General features: G+C 38.2%; 1 protein-coding gene across 1 annotated transcript; it reads left to right on the top strand.

Annotated features, from left to right (window-relative positions):
* The first annotated feature begins 1,367 nt into the window (after positions 1 to 1,367).
* On the top strand, positions 1,368 to 22,073 carry LOC140820318 (uncharacterized). Its single transcript, XM_073180666.1, has 5 exons — positions 1,368 to 2,443; positions 11,685 to 11,897; positions 12,011 to 12,193; positions 12,275 to 12,356; positions 21,877 to 22,073. Exons 1-5 carry the CDS (start codon positions 1,991 to 1,993, stop codon positions 21,915 to 21,917), a joined length of 972 nt encoding a protein of 323 aa, XP_073036767.1. The 5' UTR covers positions 1,368 to 1,990; the 3' UTR covers positions 21,918 to 22,073.
* The last annotated feature ends 1,247 nt before the right edge of the window (positions 22,074 to 23,320 follow it).

The following is a 23,320-nucleotide window of genomic DNA, read 5'->3' as shown; positions in this document are numbered from 1 at the left end:
AAAACCACCGACAAGGAAGCTGCCCTCAACTTCTGTCCGGCCCTGTGCCTCGGCGAGGTAATTATATCGTCCTAAAAGATCCTTCTTCAGACATCGGACCGCATCCCGATAGGCTACTCTACCCCAGGGATAACGGTTGAACCTATCCAAATCATCTACAAGGCTCAAGTATTTATGATCGATCTTCGTCGTCTTTTTCCTCGTCGCCTCACCGAATACGGCACAACAAAAGTATAGACTAGCCATCTTTATCTTCTCCATGTCTAGACCAGTCTCGTTATGCTCTTGGACCATAATCTTTCTCTCCAAATCACCCAAAACAATATCAGCCTTACCGGGAGAGTGTGTGGTGGCAAATACACCTCTACCTGGTAAATCTTCGGGCTCTATAGCGCAATCGAGACCCGTTATTAAACAATACTCTAACAAAGAAAATCTAACAGGCCTTTTGCGCACCACCATCCACAGATCATCACTACTGCTATCAAGTATCTGGTTACTCATTAAGTACCATAGAATTTGGCTGGAAATTTTAAAATCTCTATATTACATAACTAAATTACCAAAAGGCGAATGCTCGAAAAAATGGGTTCTCTCCTCGTTGTTCAAATAAAAATGAATCTTCTCAGAAATCTCGTTATATCTCGATTGAATTGTCAACTTACATCGGGAAATGGCATCCCTGCCTAATTTTCTCGGTAAATAGACCTGTAACAAAAAAACAGTATTAGTAAGGTTAGGAAAAATTTTGTGGTCGACCATTAAACCACATGTCGTCGACCATAAAACCACATTTGGTCGACCATACAAACAAATAAGGTTTATGGCCGACTTCGTCTTATGGTCGACCATAAAACGTAATCGGCCAAATAAAACATGGTCGACCATACAAATCATGTTTTATGGTCGACTTCGTCTTATGGTCGACCATAAAACGTAATCGGCCAAATAAAACATGGTCGACCATAAACTCGTTGTTTTATGGTCGACCACAAACAACGTACCATTTGTATGGTCGACCATGGTGGAAAACCAGTGTCGATTACGCGCACACACACGCAACAAGCATACTAAAAATACGACTAAAATTCAGAAGAAACAAATCGAAATAAACGCGAAAATTACCACATTTTCGTCTGCCATTCTTTCCGTGGGGATTTTGAAGACTCGACGGAGACGTTTTTCAGGGAACGAAGGGTTTAGGGTTCGGAATGGAATAGGAGGAGGGTTTCTGCTGAAGTAAATGGATGAAGAAGAAAAAGTAATCCATTTTAAAATTAACAAAATAGGGACATTTACGTAAATTGACATCTCAATCCTTTTTTTTAAATAAGTCCTGGGTGACTTCCTTTTCCTAAATTTCCCAATATTTTTTCTGTCAAGAGTGAATAGTGCCAAAAAAGAAAAAAATTCTCCCCAAAATCGCCACAAGTACTGCCGCCCGATTGCCGCCGCCTGCCGGTCGACGCGCCGGACTACCAGAACCGCCTCGTCAAGGCGACCAACATATCCAAAAATCAGCTTCATCGGACTTCGTTTGCTCCTCCGATTTCCCGATCGCAAATCCGAAATTTCCGGCCATTTCTACAGCTCCGGCGAGTTCAACTCCGTTCGGGGTAAAAAAATATACCAATGGATTCGTCTCCTCCAGACGATGCTACTGTCAAAATTAAGTCATTCGGAATCTGATTTGCCGTCAAATTTCACGGCGAATGTTTCGCCGGTTTAGGTCAACGCGCCGCCGCCGATTGATTCTTCAATTCCGGTGGATTCCGGCCATGAAAATCCGATCGGGGACCAGATCCTGAATACCCATGAGAATTCGATTCTATTGAACCAAGGCCCGTTCCAAACAACTGATGGTTCTGGACGGAATTTCAGATCTACAAATTCGGTGGCTCATACCCTCGCTGCGCCGACTTCTTTATCCAATTTCTCCGGCATCGCTGCTCCGATTTTTAATTCCTTTATACCTAACATTAATCAAGGTATGGGTCAAAAGATGGTGCAACCAATTTCTGGAAATTCCACGTCAAACGGAAACGCCCAATTTGATGGGTTGAGGGCGAGTTCTTCATCGGTTTTGTCTCAGAGCGATTGCTTTCCGGCCGGTTCTATAGGTTTCATGGCCGGTTCCACTCTCAGCTCCTCGTCGCCGGTTTTCGGTGGTGTCCATCCCGGCAACTCTGCGGTGAACTCGGTCGGATTACCGAGTCAACTCAGCCTTGTTAACTCGGGTGTTGGCCCTTCGTGTTCTGCTGCTTCGGTTCTACCTACGGTTGTTCTTACGCGTTCTGTACCTCCTACGGTATTATTTCGGGATATTTTGCGTTGTTTCTCTCCACTTTTCCAGGCTCAGAGTTTTGCTGATGTTGATTCGATGCATGAGGTGTCCACTCTGGCCGATCGTGATGGGATTCCCTGTATTTTATTTCTGGATCAGGTAATCTCTTCTCTCTCGGCTCCTTTTAGATTTTTTTGATAGGACGCATTTCTGGGAACCGGGGCCTGACCCCAAATAAAGATATTTTATCTGCTCTTTCTTGCACTGGTTTACTGGGGTCCGACACTGTTAGATTTCTTCCTCGTGGGTATATGGTTCTTACTCTTTCTTGTGAGGAGGATTATTTGAAGTTTTGGTAGCGGCCTGAGGTATCCATTAGGTCTGTGGTATTTAGATTTTCTAAATGGACCGCGGAGTTCAAGTACGAGGAGGACTCTTCTATTGCCCCGATTTGGGTTAGATTTCCTGATTTGCCTCTTCACCTTTATGATAAAAAAAGTTTGTACCCGGATCGCCAAGATTTTAGGTAATCCAGTGAAGGTTGATGAGGTGACAACTGATGGTTCACGGTCAAAGTGCCGACGGCACTGTTCACGCAGTCGCCGTCCACGATTTCTTCAATTCCGGTCGGCTCCGACGTTTGTTCTCCGATCCCAAACCCGATCTGGAATGCCCATGGATAGGCGCTTCCATTGGTCCACATCCCGTTATCAGAAGTATTCGGACGGAGCCAGAATTTCAGATCTAAGGATCGGCACCCTCAAACCCTAGCGGCGTCGGAGTTAATCTCAAATTACGCCAGATTCGTTGATTCAAATTTCAATTCCTCTTTACAGTGTGGTCTACATGTCATGGGTAACATTTCTACAACTTCAATTTCACCAAAATCGTTGCCAATCAAAAACGCCCAAATTCAAGTGAGTCAACCGATTTTGAGCGATTTTTCCGTTGATTTCGGCCTTTTTCCGACCGATTCTTTCCGTTTCACCACCGGTTTCGTGATCCTACCACTTTCGCCGGCCTATGCCTCAGCTCCGACCGGTCGTCGTCGAGTCAACTAAGCCGAGTTATCGAGTCAACCCGGCAGCACATTCCCCCTACTTCTCGTGCGACGTCTGCCGGCAATACAGGTGCTTTTCTTATACCTACCGTCTCTTTTAAGGATGCTTTAACACCTCCCTCGCCTCGCACTATTAAAAAAAGTTTTGACGATGTTCGACATGGTATGTCTGATATGCCGGAACCCATTTACGTCAACGGGAAACCAGGGATTCGGTTTCCCGATTCAGTTATTTAATCACTGGCCGCTCCCTACAAGTTTGCCCTTGTTGGTAAAATCAATGGGAATTGGTCGATTGTCCCTAACTCCTCTATCTCTGCGTCCTTGGCGACCATCGGATTTTCGAGAACTTATGATTTAAAATTCATCCCTCGTGGCTTCCTTGTCATTATTCTATCTTCTGAGGAAGATTATGCGCGCATATGATCACATGGATCCATGCACATAGGTCTTCTCAATGTTCGATTCTCCAAATGGACCCCTGAATTCCAGTTCCAAGCGGAATCTCCCATTGCACCAGTCTGGGTCCGCTTCCCTGAACTCCCTCTTCACCTATTTGATAAGACTAGTTTCTTTGCGTTAGCAAAACTTCTATGGAATCCAGTTAAAATTGATGATTTCACTGCTGATGTCTCTCGAGGTGCCTTTGCTCTGCGTTGAAATAAACGTTTTGGATCCTCCAATCAAACAGATCTGGGTGGGTTGGGGAGAACATACTATTGACATAGATGTTGTTTATGAAAATATTCCTGCATACTGTACTGACTGCAAGATGCCTTACACCCAAACCCCCCCAACTGGAAATGCCTTCGAGGTTCTTAGGAACTTGGACGAAGGTAACTCCCGAGATTATCATCCCCATGCAAAGGCTCCCCAGGAAGTCGCTAAGGAGTCTCCTGATTTCAACCCCGACGCCACTTCCGACTCCTATTGTCATCCCTCCTCTTGCTGTCAGTGAGAATTCGCTTCATAGCCCCGCCCAGTCATCCCTCTCGATTAAACGTGCCCCTCTAGCTCTGCCATGGTCCAAGGAGGCGGAGGAGGAGGATGGTGTTCTCTTTGCTGACTGTGCGGAGGACCTCGACTCCCCGCAGGTCGGCGTTCCCTTGGGTGTAGATCGCATTCCGCTTTGTGTTGAAAATCATAGCAGCCATTCCATCCCTAATAGTCCATCTGATCAGGATGATGTCTCCTCCAAACTTCTCGAGGATTAAATTGCCCAGCAGGGATTAGTCTCCTTAGAGATAAATCTCTTGGTTTATGAATCCGAGTGGGATCATGCCATCAATTTACCTCGCGGATCTGCATCTTGTGATGGTAGGGACTCTGTTGATCTTGATAGGGACTCCGACATGGCTGACCCCAGCAAAAACGTCCGCTGCCCCGGGTTTCTGACAATGCAGCTAAGAAACGGCACTCCTCTCGTGGCTGTTCCCCATGAATTGCCTCATTTGGAATGTTAAGGGTCTTGGGAACCCGACATCCCAACAAAAGCTCCATGCCTATGTCAAACAACACCGTGTCAAAATCCTGGCCGTCTTGGAGCCAATGATCTCGCTTGATCATCGTTCCCGAAACCCCGAACCCCAAACCCCCAACCCTAAACCCCGTGTTCTTTTTTTGCCCCCTTAAAAGTTGAGATAATTATTCTTTTATTGCTAGTGTATAAGTCAAATGAATAAGTTGATTTCCAAAAAAAATTCATATCATTTTGTTAAAAATATACTGAGATTGTTGTCGCATTTTAAAGTAGTATCAAAGGATGACAGTCATATAATTTCTTTCAAATCGAGATTGTGATTAATTTGAAAGTAATATCAAATATACATAAATAATTATTGAGGACAATAATATAAAAAATGAAGATCTTGCATTAAGTAACATTGTTTCATGTATTAAACTAGTCCAAAATTAAAGTGATATGACATCTGCTCATAATGGGCAAAAACTCGTGACTGATAGAGATAAAGTTGTGATGGTGATATAAAAACCAAGAAACATTTGTTTACTATAAAGTCAAACATCTACATCAAAAAGATTGAGTCAGTTAATATGTGCTTCTTAATCTTCAACATTGTGTCCGTACATATGTCCGCAAATCATCCAAATAGAGGATGGTCTCGGGGTCATCTAGGTGTTGTCTCAACGTATCTATAAGTCTTTCACACTTGCGCCTATGATACCACCTCAACCATTCTTTGGAAAGAAATATAGACAATCTCCACAAAGATCAAATACCTGTAGCAATGTAAATATCTTTTCCAAATACAGATAAGGTAGACAGAAAGATGGATTCAACCGTGTCACGCAAACCAAAGTCGTCAAACTCCAACCAAGCATAAGATAGAAGCAAGACTGACTACATTAGGATTTCACATGACGCGACTTTATTTTGCTTTGGAATTTTGCCATACAGTGCAACAGAAGCAACAAGCACGAGTGTTGCTATCACCATGTAGAGGACTTCAACGACCAGCCTATGGAAGAAAGCTTTTAAACTTTGACCTTGCGTATCACTTCTTCTGGCACTTTCCGTCAACCAACGTCTCACCAGATATAAAAGTCGAAGAATCACAACGTAGACTATCCAAGAACCCACGCACGACACAGCTTCCTACCTTGTATAGTAAAAATGAGCAGGTGAATTTTTAAAATGGACACCTGTAATAATGAAATTTTGTTAAAATGCATACCTGCAAAATGGCCGTTTCCAAGATAGCAAATCCACCACTCAAATGACCCTGGATAAATAAGAATAGAGCTCAGTTAATCTAATCACCAAGATTTGAGTTCAAAAATTCATTCGTGTATGACTAGAAATGCATACTTGCAAATAAAGAATCACATTCAATATATACTTAAAACTAAAGCAAGATTCATATGCTATGATGTAGAAGAACTGCTCACTTTTCAAATATTTATGCTTGAAGACAACTCCATCCGGTTATATGCAAAATCAACGAATTAAACACAAGAAATCATGAACAACACACAAGAAATTAAATACAGAAACGAACAACGCTAAAACCTCATGCGAAGAAAGAAGCATTCGAGCACCGTCCGCCCCCAAAACAGGAGCGATAGGCTGAAGCTCAACTCCGATTTTTTGGGCGACAAATGTGTAAAAACGAAACTTATGAAATGGCCAAACAAACCACTTACTCAATTTCGAAATCTGGTCGCGGACGGCGGCAGTTCGCTGGAGGATGATTTTGAGAGAGGAATTAGGTTACTGCGCGAGAAGATGACAAAAACCAATTATATTTTTATTTATGTGCTATATTTCTAACAAAAATCTTATTTGATATAGCTTTGTATTGTTTAAAAATCTTAAACGTCTTTTTTTTAATACCATTTTCAGGTCCGAATTAATTATGATTAATTTTTTAAAATAATTGAAAAAAACCTATTTCATAATATAAAAAATTGTTGAAATATATTTTTCATAATTTTCGGTTTATGCGGATTTACACTATTTTCATAATTTTTTTATTAAACTATTTTCATAAAAAAAATTATGAAAATAGTGTAAATCCGCCTAAAACGAAAATTATGAAAAATATATTTCAACAATTTTTTTACATTATAAAATAGGTTTTTTTCAATAATTTTAAAAATTAATCATAACTAATTGGGACCTGAAAATGGTATTAAAAAAAGGCGTTTAGGATTTTTAAACAATACAAAGCTATATCAAATAAGAGTTTTTTAGAAATGTAGCACATAAATAAAAATATAATTGGTTTTTGTCATCTTATCGCGCAGAAACCTAATTCCTCTCCCAAAATCACCCCCCAGCGAACTGCCGCCGTCCGCGACCAGATTTCGAAATTGAGTAAGTGCTTTGTTTGGCCATTTCATAAACTTCTTTTTACACATTTGTCGCCCAAAAAATCGGAGTTGAGTTTCAGCCTATCGCTCCTGTTTTGGGGGCCGATGGTGCCCGAATGCTTGTTTTTTCGCATGAGGTTTTAGCGCTGTTCGTTTCTGTATTTAATTTCTTGTGTGTTGTTCATGATTTCTTGTGTTTAATTCGTTGATTTTGCATATAACCAGATGGAGTTGTCTTGAAGAAGAAATATTTGAAAAGTGAGCAGTTCTTCTACATCATAGCATATGAATCTTGCTTTAGTTTTAAGTATATATTGAATGTGGTTCTTTATTTGCAAGTATGCATTTCTAGTCACACAGGAATGAATTTTTGATCTCAAATCTTGGTGATTAGATTAACTGAGCTCTTTTCTTATTTGTCCAGGGTCGTTTGAGTGATGGATTTGCTATCTTAGAAACAGCCATTTTGCAGGTATGCATTTTAACAAAATTTATTGAAATTTCAATTGTCCATTTTTAAAATTCAACTTCTCATTTTTACTATATAAGGTAGGCAGATGTGTCGTGGGTTCTTGGATAGTCTATGTTGTGATTCTTAGACTTTTATATCTAGTGAGACGTTGGCTGAAGGAAAGTGCCAGAAGAAGTGATACACAAGGTCAAAGTTTAAAAACTTTCTTCCATAGGCTGGCAGTTGAAGTCCTCTACATGGTGACAGCAACACTCGTGCATGTTGCTTCTGTTGCACTGTATGGCAAAATTCCAAAGAAAAATAAAGTCGCGTCATGTGCAATCCTAATGTAGTCAGTCTTGCTTCTATCTTATGCTTGGTTGGAGTTTGACGACTTTAGTTTGCGTGACGCGGTTGAATCCATCTTTCTGTCAATCTTATCTGTATTTGGAAATGATATTTACATTGATGCATGTATTTGCTATTTGTGTAGATTGTCTATATTTCTTTCCAAATAATGGTTGAGGTGGTATCATAGGCGCAAGTGTGAAAGACTTATAGATACGTTGGGACAACACCTGGATGACACCAAGACAATCCTCTATTTGGATGATTTGCGGACATATGTACGGACACAATGTTGAAGATTAAGAAGCACATATCAACTGACTCGATCTTTTTGATGTAGATTTTTGACTTTATTGTAAACAAATGTTTCTTGGTTTTTATATCACCATCACAACTTTATCTCTATCAGTCACGAGTTTTTGCCCATTATGAGCATATGTCATATCACTTTAATTTTAGACTAGTTTATTACATGAAACAGGGTTACTTAATGCAAGATCTTCATTTTTTATATCATTGTCCTCAATAATTATTTATGTATATTTGATACTACTTTCAAATTAATCACAATCTCGATTTGAAAGAAATTATATGATGTCGTCCTTTGATACTACTTTAAAATTCGACAACAATCTCTGTATATTTTTAACAAAATGATATGAAATTTTTTGGAAATCAACATATTCATTTAACCTATACACTAGAAAAAAAAGGGTAATTATCTCAACTTTTAAGGGAGCAAAAAAAGAACACGAAAGATATTTTCTATGAATAAAAAATATTTATTTTTATTTATATAGATGCAACAACTAAATTTGATTCAAATAAAATAAAAGAATATACATTTAAATTTCTAAGAATCATTAATAGTAGGGGTGATAAAAGTGCGACACGACCCGTCAATCCGACACGACCCAACACGAAAAAAATCAGGTTCGGGTTGGTGTTTTTCGGGTTCGGGTTGGGTGTGTTCGGGTTAGTGCTAGGTTAGACGGGTTTCGGGTAGGGTCGGATTGGGTCGCAGGTTGATCCGAAAACTTTTTTTTTGAAAATATTACTCATATTTTTATATATTGTATGTTTGAACAAAATTTATTGTATATTTATATGATAAATTTTCATCATTTAATATTTATTTTGTCTATTTTTTATTTTTTTAACAATTGTTTATTTGATTTAGTAAATAAATTTTTAATTTTCTACAATTAAACTTTCAAATTTAAATCAGAAATTTTGTTATTGTGTGTTTAAATTAAAATATTAATATTATTTTTTTATTTTTTCAACTTTTTTCATTAATTTTTTTTAAAAAAATTAAAAATAAATAAATAACATTCGGGTTAGGCGAGTTAGCGGGTTGAGTCGGGTTCGTGTTTGGGTTAGGGGTCTTCGGGTTGCTTCGAGTTCGGGATTGGGTTCGGGTTGAAAAAAAAATTCACGGACTGACCCGAAACCCGACCCAACCGACGCGATTGCCATCTCTAATTAATAGGAAAATTTTACAATTAAAATATTTCTTTTTTAAAAAAATAAATTGAATAAAAGCCATTAAAATAATCATTTGATACCCCCTCCTCTCAAATTACTAAATATTGCTCTTTATTTAATAAAAATATAATAAAAACTTATTTTAGTCAATTTGTAACAATTATACACCCTAAAATACTGTGCAAAAATCATACCCGACCCATCAATCCGACACGGTTCAACCCGAAAAAATAATGTTTGGGTTGAGGTTTTCGGGTTCGGGTCAGATCGGGTTGGACCCGATAGCTGACCCGAAAAAATTGATCGGGTTTGGGTCAACCCAGGTTGACTCGAAAATTTTAATTTTTTTTTTTAAAATATAATTAATACATATTGTCTATTTTTATATATTGTATGTCTGAATAAATATTTATTGAATATTCATATCATAAATTTTCATAATTTAATATTTATTTTGTACATTTTTTTAAACAATTATTTATTTAATTTAATAAATATACTTTATTTTCCTACCATTAGACTTTTAAATTTAAATCATATATATAAGAGATATTTTTTTATTATGTGTTTAAATAAAATATTATTATTATTATTTTGAATTTTATTTAATTTTAAAAAAATAAAAAAAATCGGATTAATCGGGTTGAGCAAGTTGATCGGATTAATCGGGTTCATGTTCATATTGTGTCACGGTTCGGGTTGAGCAATTTCTAAATAGCACTATACACCAATCCGACCTACCCGAATTGACACCCCTAAAAATGTAGTTGTTACTCAAGTATTTATACATCGTATTCATAATTGATTGTCTTATCGTCGCATAAAATTTAGCATCTAAAGTATTTATACATTGTATATATAATTGATAATCTTATCGTCACTAACTTGTAACGCAATTCTTTTTTTTTTTTTCACAAAAAACCTTTAAAGAAGTGGTGTGCAATTCCACTTTATCCAGACCACGATTTGATGAAATTTTCTAGGTGAAATGTATGTAGCAGTTTTTATTCTTTTCTTTGCAGTTTGCACTGCCCTAAAATGCTTTATTTGTCTCAGGATTATTTATGAATAAATCTCACCGTCATTGTGGAACTAATAATATTTTTCCTGCAATACGACACTGCTCCAAAGCTCTATGTGCCTCCGCGGCTTCAGAGGAGCTAAAAACTTTACCAGTTATTGGCTTTATATGTTCAGCTTCTATTAGTGGCCAAAATTTTTCTGGAACTTCAAAAAGAATTGACTCTATTCCTTTATAGCATAGATTCTCCAAATCCGCCCCTATATATATTAAACATCATTAATCCAACGGAACACCATAAAAAATAATAGTGATATCATCGGGAGAAGAAATATATCAAGGGAAAAAATCATCTCAATGAAAAGTAATAATACTACTGGGTAGTAATTCTACCTATGATATTAATATCCTTCTTCATGAGGACCGAAAGGTCAATATCCACCAGACTTCCAATCTTGAATCCGACAACGACAAGAGAACTGCCAATAGTCAGACAATCCAAGTTCTTTTGAAAATGATCTCTTCCATTGCATATAGTATAATGTTTACCTCTAAAAAAGATTAATTAGTTAGATTTAAAAATGAATCAATGGTCTCACAGGATAGGTGACAAATTAAGATGAAATATCACATCAGGCATATTTACCAAAAATACGAGTTAGTAAAATACAATACAATGAATCTACCAAAATTCGTCCCGTTTACAGAAATATGCATATCATAATACACGGATACATAATATTTCAACAAAAGTGCACGTGCAATAATACTGCAAGTTATAACACCATATACTCAAAAGGTACATGTTCTTGGAATTCACACTTCTCTTTACAAACTTATAAAAATGTACGCATATTTCTTCCCATTACTTTTTATTTCTCATAGGGAAAACCTGCTGCTCATATCTGCATATTATCATATCATGAATTGTGATGTGACCGCATAGATATGCTCCAATCGACACAATATTAGATAAATATAGTCTGTGCATCATTTTCACAGGTCCACCAGCAACCTAGAAATTTTTGTCAATCATCTATCGCATTGTAGGTTCATACATAATAACTATGGCAATGCCTTTACTCTTGAACTTCTAAATTGACATGACAACCACAAAGGCAAGATAACTATTTACAGATCGCTCCACCTAAAGATTTTCAGTTCAATCTGGCTGTCCTTATCGATAAATTTTATTCATCAGCACCCACAAGTAAAAGAGGTTCCAAAACCCACTGTCGGCAGTGGGAAAATAATGATAAAAGTTGCAGCGATTGGACTAAATATTTATGACACTTGGCGCCGACAGGGTATCCCCATTTATTTTTATGATCGTAGTCCATTTCTTGGATATGTATGTTCAGGGAAAGTTGTCGATGTTGGCTCAGCTGTATCTGATTTCAACGAGGGTGATGAGGTCAGTATTAATTTATTACTGATTGAGTAGTTTATATGTTTTTTCCCCTCACATTTAAATAATTACGTTTGTTATGTCCACGCATTTTCTTTTGCGTTTTTGGTTTATACAAGGTTTGTGCGATTCTTGATGGTGGGGGTGGGTATGCGGAGTTTGTAGTGGTTCCCCAAGCTCATGTTATGCGAATTCCTTCAAGAGTTTCCCTTACTTACGCTGTAGCTTTGCCACAAGCATCATGCTTAACTTTCTATACTCTTTCAATATTGACGAAGATCATCCCGGGAAAAATAATCATGGTATTGTCAATTTTTGAACTAATTTTGATGCTCTATAAAATATTGAAACTCTAAAAATGTTAATTTTGAGATCAATTGAAGATACATGGGGCTGGAGGGGATATTGGCATAATGGCTCTTCAATATGCTAAGCATGTTGGTTGCGAAGTATTTGCAGCAGCAGGTAGTACTGGTTATTAGTTCAATCTGATTTAATCTATCCTGTGCAAATATAGTTGCATCTTAACTATTCAGGGACTTCTGGATTCATTTTCTCAACACGCTCAAATAGAGATATTTTATGTATTTAAGTTGTCTGCTGATAAAGAAAATAATATGTTGCATCATTTTAACTAGTTTAACTTCTTAAATGCCTATTCATAGAGTAATATCACGACATTGCCCTCTTCATGGCCATACCATGTGTGACAGCCGAGTTAGCGACTACATTTTCCAGCAGCTGTAAGAGTCTGGTCTCGTGAGTTTCGGGGCTGGAATTGTTGGGTTTTAGGACTTTTAATTGTTCATAAGTTATGGGTAAAAGTTGGGAAGAATTTGGTTAAGTTTCGGATCGATTCGGGTTAAAACCGGGACCTCGATCCATGTTTTAAAACGAATTGGTTAAGTTCTGAAATGTCACTCCCCGAAACGGGGGTTGTTGACACCGACGTTGCTCTCAAATTTACATTCGAAAACAACAAGCCTCAGAAGTACAAAATTCAGAAACAGTCTTTTATTCATAATACGAAATAATTCATTGTCTGATACAACTCGAATCACTAATGTTTTACAGCGGAAATGTAAAACCAAATATTATAGTATCTTAACAGATGCAGCGGAATAAACATAAACTAGAACTAATAAACAATTGTCTTTTTCACCAGCCCCAGAATTGAATCTGCTCTTCTTCCTCTAACTTTTCCTCCTCGCTTTTATCTGAGATGGGTTTCGTGGGTGAGTGATATGGTTGTCACTCAGTAAGCAGGGGCGGGAATAACTCCCAGTGATCAAAAACTTTTACAGAAACAGTAATACAATGATGTACAGAAAAATTCTTATTTTCAGAACAGTAATCAGAATTCAGATATCACAGGTTTCAGAACAGAAATCAGAATTAGTAAGCACTGAACACGTTAGTGAATTTCATAGCTAAACTGATATCAGTCCCCTATATGTTCTCTCCTCTAAGGGGTGAGGCCAGAATCAGAATCAGAATTCAGAAATGTTCGGAATATATATTCCTACCTATTAGTTCACTAGGAAGTTTCAGTGCTTCAAAATCATATATCAGAAATCAAACATATAGAAACTGAACTTTAAAACAGAATTATCAAACGGATTTCAAGATATTTATACATAAGCTCACTTACCGTAATGTGCTAGAATTTCGGTTGAAGTCTACTGGAATTATGGTTGCTCTTCCTACTGGATTCTACTGCTCGAAAATAAGTACTCCTTTAGCTCGAAAATTCAAGTGATAGTCTCAAGATTTGTGTAACCTAATTCAGAAGTTTGAGAATGTTATTTTTAGGCCAAATTCTGACTGTTAGCCTCTCAATTAATGACCATAATCTGACATTAACAACCTTTATTCCATGTTAATGCTTCAGTTACAAGTCTAAGCTGAATCAGTAATTGTCTGCTGCTTTCTCGCTCTTCTGCTGCTGGATTCTGTCTGCTGGAAAATACATGTCTGTTGGAAAAATACCAGCTTCTGAAATATGAGTTGCTGCTGGAATTTCAGGTTCTCACATCCCTCCCTCCTTATGAGAAGTTTCGTCCTCGAAACTTGGTTGAACATGCTCCTCAAAGAGAAGGGTATTGATCTCGCATCTTTTCTTCCAACTCCCAAGTAGCTTCTCTTTCAGTGTGGTTGAACCATTGTACTTTGACATATGGAATAGTTCATCTCCTCAGTACTTGGTCTTTGTTATCCACAATTCGAATTGGAATCTCTTCATATTTTAGCCCTTCACTTAAATTTTCCTCAACCAATAGTGGTCCAGCTTCATGAATATGATTAGGATCGGAAATATATCTTCTAAGTTGTGAGACGTGGAACACATTATGGATTCTTGACATATCAGGTGGAAGTGCTAATCTGTAAGCAAGTGCTTCCCACTTTATCAAGAATCTCAAATGGTCCGACGTATCTGGGATTCAGTTTCTCAGCCTTATTGAATCGGATTACACCTTTCCTGGGTGACACTTTCACATATGCCTTCTTTCCAACTTCGAATTCCACAGGTCTTTTTTTCAGGTCAGCCCAGCTTTTCTGTCGATCTTGTGCAGCTTTTAATCTATCTTTGATCAAAGTGACTTTATCCACTGTTTTTTGGATCATTTCGGGTCCAACAATGGCTTTTCCCCTACCTCATCCCAATAAAGTGGTGATCGACACTTTCGTCCATACAGAGCTTCGTATGGTGTCATTCCAATACTATTGTGGTAACTATTATTGTACGCGAATTCGATTAAGGGCAGATGTTCGGTTCAATTACCACTGAAGTCTAGAGCACATGCTCTCAGCATATCTTCTAGAGTATGAATTATCCTCTCTGTTTGGCCATCGGTCTGAGGGTGATATGCCGTACTAAGAGTAACCTTAGTCCCCATAGCTTGTTGTAAGCTCTTCCAAAAGCGGGATGTAAACCTCGGATCTCTGTCTGATAGTATGCTAGCTGGAACTCCATGCAATCGTACGATCTCATTCATGTACAATGTGGCTAGCTTGTCCAAATTATAGTTCATGCGGACAGGTAAGAAATGTGCAGATTTTGTAAGTCTATCTACGATTACCCAGATGTCGTCATGAATTTGTCTAGACTTTGGTAACCCGACAACAAAGTCATGGAGATATGTTCTCATTTCCATTCTAGAATTTCTAGAGGTTGCAGAAGTCCTCCAAGTCTTTGGTGCTCTGCCTTGACTTGCTGGCACACGTGACACTTAGAAACATACATTGCTACGTCTTTCTTCATTCCACTCCACCAAAAATTTTTCTTCAAATCTCTATACATCTTGGTACTGCCAGGATGAACTGAAAATTTTGACTTATGTGCTTCAGACATTACTTCTTGTCGAAGGTTATCGATGTCTGGTACACACAATCGTCCTTTCATCCACAAGATTCATTTGTTATCGATCTCAAAATCTGGTGATTTCCCTTCTTTAACTTGCTCTTTTAGTTTCACCAAAGCGGAATCTCTATCTTGACTTATCTTGATTGTCTCTCGAAGACATGGTTGTGCTGAAAGTGATGTCAGGATTACTTTGTTCATATCCTTCCGACTCAAAGCATCGGCTACCTTGTTTGCTTTGCCTGGGTGGTAGCTTATCGTCAAGTCGTAGTCTTTCAAGAGTTCAATCCATCGTCTCTGCCTCATGTTTAACTCTTTCTAAGTGAACAAGTACTTGAAGCTTTGGTGATCATTGAAAATCTCACACTTAGCACCATATAAATAGTGTCTCCAAATCTTTAGTGCGAACACTACTGCAGCTAATTCGAGGTCATGCGTTGGGTAATTCTGTTCATACGGCTTCAACTGTCTTGACGCGTATGCAATCACCCTTCTCTCTTGCATGAGTACACATCCTAAACCTCCTTTAGATGCATCAGTGTAGATGGTGAAGTTTTTGCCTTTAGTTGGCAATACCAACACTGGCGTGGATGTAAGCTTCTTCTTCAAAGTCTCGAAGCTTTTCTCACAATCTTCACTCCATTGAAATTTAGAGTTCTTCTGTGTGAGTTTGGTGGAGGTATTGCTATTGAAGAGAATCCTTCAACAAATTTTCGATAATAGCCTACTAATCCCAAGAAACTTCTAATTTCTGTCACAGTCTTTGGTCTAGGCCAATCTGAGATTGCTTCGACTTTCTTAGGGTCCACAGATACTCCTGCTGCTGATATTATGTGTCCCAAGAATGTGACGCTCTCTAGCCAGAATTCGCATTTCTTGAACTTGGCGTATAGTTCTTTTCTCTCAGCTTCTGGAGGGTGAGACGAAAATGTTCTTTGTGGTCTTCCTCACTTGACGAATATACCAGAATATCGTCGATAAATACCACAACAAACTTGTCAAGAAATGGCTTGAACACCCTGTTCATGAGATACATGAATACTGCTGGAGTGTTGGTTAATCCGAATGGCATTACCATAAACTCATAGTGTCCATATCTTGTTCTGAAAGCTGTCTTCGGAATATCATCTGTCTTGACCTTCAATTTGTTGTAGCCTGACCTTAAGTCGAGCTTTGAAAAGACTGAAGCTCCTTTGAGTTGGTCAAACAAGTCATCTATCCTTGGAAGCGGATACTTTTTTTTTATTGTAATCTTATTCAGCTCTCTGTAATCATTACACATCCTCATGCTTCCGTCATTTTTCTTTACAAATAGGACAGGAGCTCCCCACGGAGATGTGCTTGGTCGGATTTGCTTCTTATCCAACAATTCTTGAAGTTGCTCTTTGAGTTCTTTCAACTCTGCCGGAGCCTTTCGGTATGGTGCTTTTGAGATTGGTGCAGCATTGGACACTAAATTAATCTCAAATTCCACCTCGCGGTCGGGAAGTTCGCCAGGGAGTTCTTCAGGAAAGACATCCGTGAAATCTTGTACTACCGGAATCTCTTATAGCGTAAGTGTGGTTTCTTTCTTTACCTCGCTTAACATAGCTAGGTAAACTTCTTCTCCACTTTTCATGGCTTTCCAAGTTTGAGAAGCAGAAAGAAGAGTCTTTCGTTCTTTGGTCTTGCCATGAAATAAAAGTTTCTCTTGGTGTGGAGTTTGGATGGTTACCGTCTTTCCATAACAGTCTATTAATGCATGATTCTTGGCTAACCAATCCATTCAAAGAATTACGTCGAATTCCACCATGTTTAGTTGAATCAGGTTTGCCTTGAAATTATGATCTTCTATGAGAACACCCATATTCCGATATAGAGTGCGAGTTTCTAAAATTTGATTAGCAGGAGTTGCTACTCTATATGGTTCTTCTAAGTTATCAGGCTTAGCTCCTAACTTCTTGGAAAATCTCTTAGACATGAATGAATGCGTAGCACCACAATCAAATAACACATAAGCAGGTATATTATTGATTAGAATGGTACCAGCTACGACATCATTCAAGTTGTCAGCCTCCTCTTGGGTGATAGCATAAACTCGAGCATTTGGCTTGTTCTCCTTAGGCTTGTTGCCTCCTCTTGGGTGATAGCATAAACTCGAGCATTTGGCTTGTTCTCCTTAGGCTTGTTTGGAGTTGTTCCACCTGCTGGTCCGTTCCTTGGATCTGGAAGAGGACGTTGAGCAATGCGATGGTCCATCTTTCCACAACGGGAACAAGCTCCAGAATTCCTACGACATTCACCAGTGTGTGTGAATCCGCAAGTTTGGCACTTGACTCCTTCTTTGTTTGATTGAGAAGAAGTGGTTCCTTTGGATGGAGCACTGGTAAATTGGTTGCTTGAAAACCTAGGCCTCTTGAATTGCTGGCCCGATTGGTACTGGCTTGGCTGAGGACGTTTGAGTTTGTTTTCGCCTTCACGCCTCTTGATGTCATTCTCAGCCCTGATGGCGGCTCCCATCAATTCATCAAAACTATTGGGCTCGATAACGGCAAGGGCAGATTGAATACGGCTGTTCAATCCCTTCTTGAAGCGATGCATCTTCAAGGCTTCGTCTCCCATGATGGTTGGAGAGTAAGTTACCAATGAGTGGAACTTGGATGAATACTCCACCACTGTCATGTTTGGTTCTTGAACCAAGCTTTTGAATTCTGACAGCTTCTGCACTCGAACAGCTGTTGGAAAGTACTGCCTCAGGAATGCCTATCGGAACCTTTGCCAAATGATAGGTCCCGCCTCTAATATAGCTGGTGAGACTCCTTCCCACCATTTGGCAGCTTTATCCACAAGAAAAGGTGTAATCACATATACTCTGATCCCTTGTGGAACCTCAAGTAATCGAAGATGATTCTCCACCTCTTTCATCCAATTTTGTCCGACCTCGGGATCGGAACTTCCATCAAAGTTTGGGACTCTTGCTCTTCGGAGAGACTCATAGTGCTGTTTCGTCCCATTTTGAGCTGGAGGTGGTGGTGGTGGCTGATTAGCATTAGGGTTCACCAACCCTTGTAGCGTGGTTGCCACAATCGTGGCTATAGCCATCAAATCCACTTGACTGAGGCCAACTGTTGGTGGTTGCTGTTGGGGTTGTTGTGCATCTTCGTCATTACGGTTGTTGTTACGATTGTTGTAACGAGGGTTGCGGTTGTTTCTCACTGGTCTTCTGTCCATTTCCTACAATTATGAAAGTTCTAAGGTTGATGATAGAATAGAGACTAAACAAAGGAATCACAATGATTGAGTAATTGCTCCAAAAATTAAATATGAACCAATGGATAGAAATAAATTTTTATTGATTCCTCAAGAAAGTGCAATTACAACGAAATATCGAAAATGAGAACATAAATGCAAATGGAACACGTGGTATTACAAAGGACTACTACTGAATGTCTAATCTACACTTCTCCTAATCCCAAATCCATAGGATCCTCTTCAACTTCTTCTTCTTCTTCGGGATCCTCCTCGGGTTCTTCTTCATGATTGGCTACTACTGCTTCCAGATGTTCAATATGACCATGCAGAACCGCATTCTGGATCGCTAAGAACTTCAACAGTGTCCTGCATCTCTTGAATCTGAGCATCAATCTGTTCACTATACTGATTATGCTGGTGTACGAGTTGGTGATTTTGATCTTTAAGTATTTGGATCTTCTCAACTAATGTATCACGTAACTCGATGAACTCGGCAACAGTCTCTTGAGAGGCCTCAAACTCTTTTTGAGTCTTCTTATTCCTCTCTTCTGCTTCATGCAGATAGTGAGCATATCGTTTAACATCACACCTCAAGTGTTCTGCTCGACGCTCTAACTCGTCTTTGTCCAGCTCTAGACAATAGTTACGCTCCTTAAGTTTCTCTAGCTTCTTCTCTAAGCTCTTAATGTAGCTACTCTGGTCAGCCATATCCTACATCCAAATCATGAAAGTGAAGGTTCAAAAACGATATCAAGAATACAAGTCGAACTATAGACAATTACTGGAATGAATAGAATCAGTATGCCTATAACACTTAGTAGAAGAAAATGGCTCAAAATTTTCGGTCTCAGAATAGCGTGAAATTTTTTCTAAAAATACTTCACATCAAGAACATGGATGGTGTACCAAGTTTGGTGCAAAAATATTAAGCCGTTTGAAAATGAAAATTCCTCAAAGTTTCAAAATTTTGGAAAACTTTACGGAAATGATGATATCCCTATCTTAACGAAGGATTTTGGGTTTCATCGGTGGTGCTAGTCAATTAGAACTTATTTTTTTTCTCGTTTCAGTAGTTCATTACAGTAGCTTATTTTCAATAGTCAATTACAGTAGTTTATTTTCAGTAGTCTATTTCAGTAACTTTCAAAAATTATTTTCGGAAGTCTATTAGAACTTATTATTTCTAGTTCCTTCTCCCCAGATTATGAAACCCGGTTTCGCTCTGATACCACTTCAATGTCACGCCCCGAGACGGGGGTTGGTTGACACGAACGTTGCTCTCAAATTTACATTCGAAAACAACAAGCCTCAGAAGTACAAAATTCAGAAACCAGTCGTTTATTCATAATACGAAATAATTCATTGTCTGATACAACTCGAATCACTAATGTTTTACAGCAGAAATGTAAAACCAAATATTATAGTATCTTAACAGATACAGCGGAGTAAATATAAACTAGAACTAATAAACAACTGTCTTTTTCACCAGTCCCAGAATTGAATCTGCTCTTCTTCCTCTAACTTTTCCTCCTCGCTTTTATCTGAGATGGGTTTAGTGGGTGAGTGATATGGTTGTCACTCAGTAAGCAGGGGCGGGAATAACTCCCAGTGATCAAAAACATTTTTACAGAAACAGTAATACAATGATGTACATAAAAATTCTTATTTTCAGAACAGTAATCAGAATTCAGAGATCACATGTTTCAGAACAGAAATCAGAACTAGTAAGCACTGAACACGTTAGTGAATTTCATAGCTAAACTGATATCAGTCTCCTATATGTTCTCTCCTCTAAGGGGTGAGGCCAGAATCAGAATCAGAATTCAGAAATGTTCAGAATATATATTCCTACCATTAGTTCACTAGGGAGTTTCAGTGCTTCAAAATCATATATCAGAAATCAAACATACAGAAAATGAACTTTAAAACAGAATTATCAAACGGATTTCAAGATATTTATACATAAGCCCACTTACCGTAATTTGCTATAATTTCGGTTGAAGTCTACTGGAATTCTGGTTGCTCTTCCTACTGGATTCTACTGATCGAAAATAAGTACTCCTTTAGCTCGAAAATTCAAGTGATAGTCTCAAGATTTGTGTAACCCAATTCAGAGGTTTGAGAGTGTTATTTATAGGCAAAATTCTGACTGTTAACCTCCCAATTAATGACCATAATCTGACATTAACAACATTTATTCTATGTTAATGCTTCAGTTACAAGTTTAAGCTGAATGAGTAACTGTCTGCTGCTTTCTCGCTCTTCTGCTGCTGGATTCTGTTTGCTTGAAAATACATATCTGCTGGAAAAATACCAGCTTCTGAAATATGAGTTGCTGCTGGAATATCAGGTTCTCACATGAAATGGACTCAAGTTTACCTCTAAGAATATTTCTAAATATGTTTTGGGATGTTTTTAAGAGTTTGGTAAGTTTCGGATCAAAATAATGAGTTTGGATTTATCCGGAATTTAATCGACGCACGAAATGTTAATTAAAGAATTAGTTGGAACGCCTAGATTTAAAATTAATAAAATTATAGAAAATTTTATTTAAGCTCAAATAATTATTAGAAGTCTAAGTTTTAATTTGGGAATTTTATGCTAAGGTTTGTTTAATTCGGGATTAAAACACATTAATAAGTTATATTTAAAGATTAATTTAAATTCATCGATTTAAGCCAAATAGAAATATGGAAAAATTCTTGTAGGCTTAAATAATAATTTGGGACATGTTAGACTTAATGGAATTAAGAAAATGTCAAAAACGTGGACTTTTACGTCTAGGGGCCAAACATTAATTTTGGATTAATATGTCAAGAAAATGTCACAAATTTATGATATTTTAAAAGTTTATGCACCATATTCATGATTTTTATGCAATTACGATTAATACGCTGCATGCTTGGTTTAAAGAAAAATTTGCATTTTTGCATGTTTTTACTAAGTGGTGAAAGTGATTGAAAATTATGAAGGATGGAAATTGGTTGTGACTGACGAAGTATATGTATACGATGATATGAGATGATGAGCTGAGGCCAAGTCTCAGTGGATGGGTAATACTGTCGTTGATGTCCCCGCCGCCGGGTACCACTTTTTATAGATGGATCCATCGATAGAGCTGATACGAAAGTCACAACTAATGAACTAAATTCAATTAAAAATAAAATGTTAAGTTTATGATGACACGATGAGCTGTTTTGACATGAATATGATGATACGAGATGACATGATTTGACACGACATGATTTTACACAACACGTTTATGTACGCTTTTAAGTTCATGAACGTTATGTTGAGTATGATATTTTTCATTGTTTTGTGCCTGTATATGTACTTTTTATTTCTGGTACATGTGTGTTAAGTCTATAGACTGACTAGGCATATGTGATGCAGGTGAGCTAGATTCTGAGGAGACGGCAGGTGCTGGACTCTGAGTTGGCAGCACTGGTGCGGTGACACGGCCCGAGGACCGCATGATTTTTTCGCATAGTTATTTATGAGATTTGAGAGGGGTTAAACATTTTATATACGTTGAGGGTATTTCGATTTTGACACGTTTACGATTTTTTTGGACGTTGGTTAGTTTAAACTGCGCTATTTTTATTGCCAAATAAATACGATGATTTCAAATTTTATTTGGTAATTGCGAGCTTTTAAAAAAATTACGCACTTTTAAACGAGTAGACGTCTCACGATCCTTGCTTGTTCAGAAATTTCCGAGCTCCCGTACCTTTGCATCGAGAATTCTTGAAAAAAAATTAATAATAATAATAATAATTCGGCCAAAAGAATGGCCAAAAAAAATTTAGTCATTTTCTTTCATTTGAGGCTGTGTGAGTAAGTGTTGTGGTGTGTGTGAGTTTTTGTGATTGTGGATGTGGGCGTTTGTGTGTGTGTTTAGGGGGGCTTGGGTCCCTATATGGGTGTGTGTGGGTGTGCGTTTGTGTGCCTTTGAGTGTGTGAGTGTGAGCATGTGTGTTTGTCTTCTCGGTGTCATGATTATTCTCCTATGTGACTCCTCCTTGGGCAGAGTTTGACGTTTGCCATCTCGGTTTATGTTTCTCAGTCGTTGACTTTGGGTGGAATTTAGATGCCTGAGACACTCTTCCGCTACTTATATTGTGTGTCTCATTCTGGCGAGCCTCAGACGCCTGACGCATCCTGTGAGGAACTAGATATGCCACCTATGCGGAATCAAATGTCCAAGATCACATCTTTAGGGTATAGGTGAGTCAGTTACTTGTACTCATGAGTATTGGAGCGTCGGGCGCTGGCTATCGGTCCTTTTGCCTAGCCACTTTCACCATCAATTTTTCTGGGAGCCCTGGCAAGCACAGACGTCCTCCTTGTATTAATCTACTTTGACTTTGAACACTTCTTCCTCCAAGACTCTGGGTAGTCCAATGCTTTCACTGGCTTCTGAAGATGCTCACATTATGGTCATATGCTTCGTTCCGCTATGAGGGCCTTGGTGTTATTTGCATAGAGAGATCCTATTATTATCTGTTTACTTTGATTTCTTTATATTTGCATTCATTTATATTTAGCCTTATGAAGAGTCTTAGTCTAGTCCGCTCATCACTTAGGTTTTATTTTTATTGTATGGTTGACATTTGTTTTTGCTTTATTTATTTTAAGATAGGGGTCTGCCAAAACCCCCCGCCACACTGGCAGTGTTTCTTCAAAAAAAAAAAAAAAACTAAACTCTAAACCAAAGACCCGATACCCTAAAACCCTCAACCCAAAAAAAAAACCTAAACCCTAAACTATTATCTTTAAATATTTTACATGTCTTCGATCTACAAAGTACTTGAGAATCTAGGCTTACTATTTTCAA

The sequence above is a fragment of the Primulina eburnea genome, chromosome 18 (genome assembly GCF_022965805.1).
Source record: "Primulina eburnea isolate SZY01 chromosome 18, ASM2296580v1, whole genome shotgun sequence".
NCBI lineage: Eukaryota > Viridiplantae > Streptophyta > Magnoliopsida > Lamiales > Gesneriaceae > Primulina > Primulina eburnea.
Note: the sequence above shows the minus strand (reverse complement) of the source record. Positions and strands in the feature narration are given on the sequence as shown.

Bases quoted from the DNA above. Each gene is read 5' to 3' on its own strand.
- LOC140820318 (XM_073180666.1), top strand. From the start codon at position 1,991: ATGGGTCAAAAGATGGTGCAACCAATTTCTGGAAATTCCACGTCAAAC. The intron at 2,444-11,684 runs GTAATCTCTTCT...TTTATTCATCAG, and splicing joins GTATTTTATTTCTGGATCAG to CACCCACAAGTAAAAGAGGT. The intron at 12,194-12,274 runs GTATTGTCAATT...GATCAATTGAAG, and splicing joins TCCCGGGAAAAATAATCATG to ATACATGGGGCTGGAGGGGA.